Consider the following 5,000-nt stretch of genomic DNA (forward strand, 5'->3'; position numbering starts at 1 on the left):
AGGTTTGAAAATTATTTTACAAGTTGCAGGCGATTTTATTCGATTGATATTAGAAGCAAATAGTTTCTGGCCAAAATAAATTTTAAGCGTGTTATCTTGTTTGGCTTAAAAAACGTCCTTGTTGAGATCACAAGAATAAAAACGTTGAGAGTTGAACATGTGGTCTGACAATGGTATTGGCTGGAAAGGAAAACGTGAATTGAAAACTATGTCGATTTTTATAAAGTCATTGTTTTGTATTAAAACTGTCTTTATTGACTGGGTTAAGGGCTTAATGATATCGTATGAATTACCTCATTCGACTCAGGTGTAAATGTTAAAAGGGCTAGAGGCAGCGATGAATTTTGTAAGAAATCCTATTTTGACATTCGAAAGCAACAAACTGCGTAAATAAAGGGGAATAACTCAATTTCGTCGAAATTTGACTTGGGAGGTTTTGTGAGTTGGTATCTCATTCAATTTGATTCTTATCCAGTTCTTTTAGCATGTCTTGCATCACCAAATACATCGGAATGGAATGTTCTAGAATGCCGTCATAAATCAATAAATGATATTCCCTTTATTCATCCCATAGGGGAGGGTCTATTCCAAGGGAAGACTGGAATAACCCAGGCGTCAGCCGCAGTGCAGCACCTCAAACTGAGCTAGGGCGAGGTGACTTGCTCAAGGCCACACAGCGCAGCGGCGGGTGATCGAACTCGGTGCCTTTCGGGTACGAAGCAAAGACCGTACCGCTGAGCCACGCTCACTAGAAATGATCGTCATTATACAAGTCCATCATAGATTTATAATGCAAGAGGGTACTGTCTCAGCTAATCAATAGGGTTCAACAGTCGTGACGTCACTTCCCTTGTAATGACGCATGGCAACTTTTGTTTAGAACCAAGCTGCTGGTTGCTGGGCGGACGTGACATCAGACTATTGAATCCTATTCTTCTTTACCCCCTGATATTTTGGGTGTGGAGGATATAATGCAGATGTTGTTACTTGAAGGTCGAATATAGATAGTATGCGTTTAGCTAAGAAACTCCCAACATTGCCATCCGGAAATATGACGGACCAACACACAACTGGGTGTAACCTTGAACGTTTATAGTCTGGTTAATACAGTTTAGTGAGAATTACTCATGAACGTGGATGGCAAGGAAAAAAAAATACAATAACAAAAACCTGAGTGACGTCAACTTCGCTCTCTCTATAGATAGTATGCAGATGACGTCACTCAGGCCTTTGTTATTGTTTTTGCCATCCGCGTTTGTGAGTTGTTCTCACTAAACTGTATTAACCAGACTATAAAAGTTCATGGTTATACAGAGTTTGTGTGTTGGTCCGTTATACTTCCGGATGGCAATGTTGTGAACTCCTTGGCCAAGCGCATTCTATCTATAGATAGTTCGAAGATGACGTCACTCAGGTCTTTGTTATTGTTTTTTGCCATCCGCGTTTATGAGTAATGCTCACTGAACTGTATTAACCTGACTATAAATGTTCATGGATACACACACTTTTGTGTGTTGGTCCGTTATACTTCCGGATGGCAATGTTGTGAGTTTCTTAGCCAAGCGCATACTATCTATAGTCGAGTTAATGCAGTTAAGTGAGAACTACTCATAAACATGGACGCCAAAAAACAATAACAAAGACCTGATGGTCATGTGGAATGACACTCGCTTTCAGATCGGAAGGTCCTGGGTTCGAGCCTCGTTCGTCGCATAGTGGATTTCTTGGAAAAGGTTCTTTACTAACATTCTCTCACCGTACTGAGGTGTAAAATGAGTACCTGGTCATTAACAGCGTAGTCTCTATCGGAAAAAAATTGTATTATCGCCTAAAAGGCGTGATGTCTCGTTCTATGTGTTACTTGTTACAGCTGGTCAGGGACCTTTTGTATAGATAGTTCGAATATGACGTCACTCAGGTCTTTGTTATTGTTTTTTGCCATCCAAGTTTATGAGTAATGCTCACTGAACTGTATTAACCAGACTATAAACGTTCATGGATACACATAGTTTTGTGTGTTGGTCCGTTATACTTCCGGATGGCAATGTTCTGAGCTCCTTAGCCAAGCGCATACTATCCATAGCGCTTTGATCACGTTCTGTGGATAGTGCGATATAGATAGAATGCGCTTGGCCAAGGAGTTCACAACATTGCCATCCGGAAGTATAACGGACCAACACACAAACTCTGTGTAACCATGAACTTTTATAGTCTGGTTAATACAGTTTAGTGAGAACAACTCACAAACGCGGATGGCAAAAACAATAACAAAGGCCTGAGTGACGCCATCTGCAGACTATCTATAGATAATTCGAAGATGACGCCACTCAGGTCTTTGTTATTGTTTTTTGCCATCCAAGTTTATGAGTAATTCTCACTGAACTGTATTAACCAGACTATAAACGTTCATGGATATACACAGTTTTGTGTGTTGATCCGTTATACTTCCGGATGGCAATGTTGTGAACTCCTTAGCAAAGCGCATACTATCTATAGCGCTTTGTCACGTTCTGTGGATAGTGCGCTATATAAAAGCTCAAGATTATCTGTGTGTGTAGGGGGGGGGGGGGGTGGGGGGGGGGGCATATTTCAGACACAAATATGACATATTATGGGTAAAACCAATAATAACATGAGTCAAAGGTCATTCCAGTGTCTGTTGTATCAAGACATGTTCATTGTTTCAACCTCATTCTGCTCCTTAGAATTGCCATCTTAAATTTGCACACGTCACTTTGGCAACAAGATGTGGACCACCGAAATACGCTTCAACAGTTGTTTCGTCACTTCCCCCGTAATGACGCAGAGCAACTTAGTAACTGGCTCTAAAATATATGAAACAATGGCGGACGCACTTATGAAATTCTTCTCCGACGAGCATAAAAGTGTATCCAGAGGAGAAAAACATTATAAATCTGATCATGTTTTGGCTTTTATACATTCTGATCACATGACATGTGATAAAGTACCGTTTTTCAATGTTTAGAACCAAGCTGCTCGTTGCTGGGCGACGTGACATCAGATTATTGAATCCTATTGTGTTCTCGCTATTGTCAGCCTTATGTGTGAATTTGTCATGCAAGAAATTCCGTCTTTCATTTATTTGTAACGGCAGCGCTTTTATGTACTTGGTGCATTACTATTCATCTTTCCTCCTCCTCCCCCCCCCCCCCCCACCCCCATTATTATCCCCCCTCCCCCCCCCCCCCAAAAAAAAATCAAAAACAAATAACAGGGTTTTTATAGAAGAAGAAGAAGAAGAAGAAGAAGAAGAAGAAGAAGAAGAAGAAGAAGAAGAAGAAGAAGAAAAAGAAGAAGAAGAAGAAGAGGAACAACAACAACAACAACAACAACAACAACAAGAGCAAGAAGAAGAACAAAAACAAAAGAAGAAGAAGAAGAAAACATTGTGAGTCCAGTTATGTCACAACCAGAAAGATCCATGTACGTCTTTTATAGATAGAGACAGCAATTATATCCAAAGATTATATCGTGACAGTTGAATTCTAACAACCCAGATCTTATCCAATACACGGACAGATTCAATTTACCGTAGTCAGAGCCTGTCGTTGTCCTTTTGAACTTTCGACAAATACCCCCCAAAAAATCAAAAATTTGTTAAATTTACCAAGTGAATTCGAAACTTTGAAGTTTTTTTTCGGCACCAACCTATTGTGACCAGTAATTGACCAGGATGACTCATACACCAAGACAGACTCCATTCTTCAATGTGATATCATTACTTATCATATCAGCCGTGTTGGGATATTTTGTCTCTGGGAAAGACACTTCTTCAGGTACAGTGGCAAGTTCACTTTACTTATCATGCACATTTTATCGATAGAATATGGCTGGTGTTCTCGGCTGTTTGTTTTAGATTTTAGATTTTAGATAGCCACGGACATCGTCTCTTCTCACCAAAGATCTCACGTCTTGACTGTAAACGTTAAAGATCACGTGATATTTTGTGTTTTGATTACATTTTGTTTTACAGGCAGAGTTTGCCTGTACTTCACCGTAACGCATTCTATCTATTGATGCTATGCGTTTAAGTGAAATGTAACCCTCTCTCTCAAAGCGGTAATAAGTAGTGATGTACTAGATGGTGGGTATAGAATTCATAGCTACAAATATAAAACATGTGATAAGTTTAAATTTCTAGTCATCATGGTTGGGCATTGATAAATGTTTGTACATCAGAGATCCAATGAGTGTCTTTTATGACGGGTTGTATTTCATGAGTTATGTTCAAACCTGTACTGATGCGAGTTTTAACGAGAATAAAAATTCAATGTTTTAATATAACGAGTGAATAAAAACCCGTAATAAAATACACGATATAATCTATAGGTGAAAAATGAGGTCCAGACATTATTATCTTGTCACCAATGTTGATATCCATTGTCGCTTTGCAGAAACAAAATTCTTCCAAAATGTATTCCAATCACCACATTGATGTTTTAAAGGCCATTTTAGATAATAAAATAAAATGCAATTTTATAAACTCTAAATTAAAACTTTTAGAAGGCTTGATTAACAAAACCGATACGTGAATGCAAGTGCAAAAACAAAAATGAATGGCACATCGTCTGTATTTTGATTTTTGATCATAGAGATATCGTCTATGTAGATTTCAGAGGAAAAAATGTCTCATGGATTAGCATCAATACTAGATACTGTAGCATTAAGCGGACAGTTTCAAGTACTTGCTATCCTTTGGATAGGACTTTAATCTATTGCATTCAATTTTCCACCTGATCTATTAGATCCCGTTCTCCTCTAATTCCTTGGATTTACAAAGAGGAAGAACGTAAGGATTTGTGGTGGCCCACATTTCAAACCCGATTCTAAACAACATTTGTCTTAATCTTTCCTTCAGAAACACAAGATTTCCACTACTTGAGACATATATTCAAGAGAGAATCATCTGTTCCTAGAATGCAAAACGCATACAAAAAGTTTTACACCAGATTAACAAAATTTGCCAAGGAAATGCCGGG

At 38.7% G+C, this 5,000-nt stretch overlaps 2 protein-coding genes across 4 annotated transcripts in view; one reads left to right on the forward strand and one right to left on the reverse strand.

Annotated features, from left to right (window-relative positions):
• Nucleotides 1–5,000, reverse strand: part of LOC144976313 (FH1/FH2 domain-containing protein 3-like) — a 188,572-nt gene that overhangs the window by 151,025 nt on the left and 32,547 nt on the right. The gene's annotated exons all lie outside the window — the stretch shown is intronic.
• LOC144976312 (uncharacterized) overlaps nucleotides 3,517–5,000 on the forward strand; it is a 2,882-nt gene continuing 1,398 nt past the window's right edge. The window contains exons 1-2 of the mRNA XM_078920508.1: nucleotides 3,517–3,797; nucleotides 4,880–5,000. The exon at nucleotides 4,880–5,000 is cut by the window's right edge and continues 1,398 nt beyond it. Of these exons, the coding sequence (XP_078776634.1) occupies nucleotides 3,695–3,797; nucleotides 4,880–5,000 (224 nt within the window). The 5' untranslated portion in view covers nucleotides 3,517–3,694. The remainder of the gene's footprint in view (nucleotides 3,798–4,879) is intronic.

The sequence above is a fragment of the Berghia stephanieae genome, chromosome 7, assembly GCF_034508935.2.
Source record: "Berghia stephanieae isolate SIO BIC M18660-M18661 chromosome 7, UCSD_Bste_1.3, whole genome shotgun sequence".
Lineage (NCBI taxonomy): Eukaryota > Metazoa > Mollusca > Gastropoda > Nudibranchia > Aeolidiidae > Berghia > Berghia stephanieae.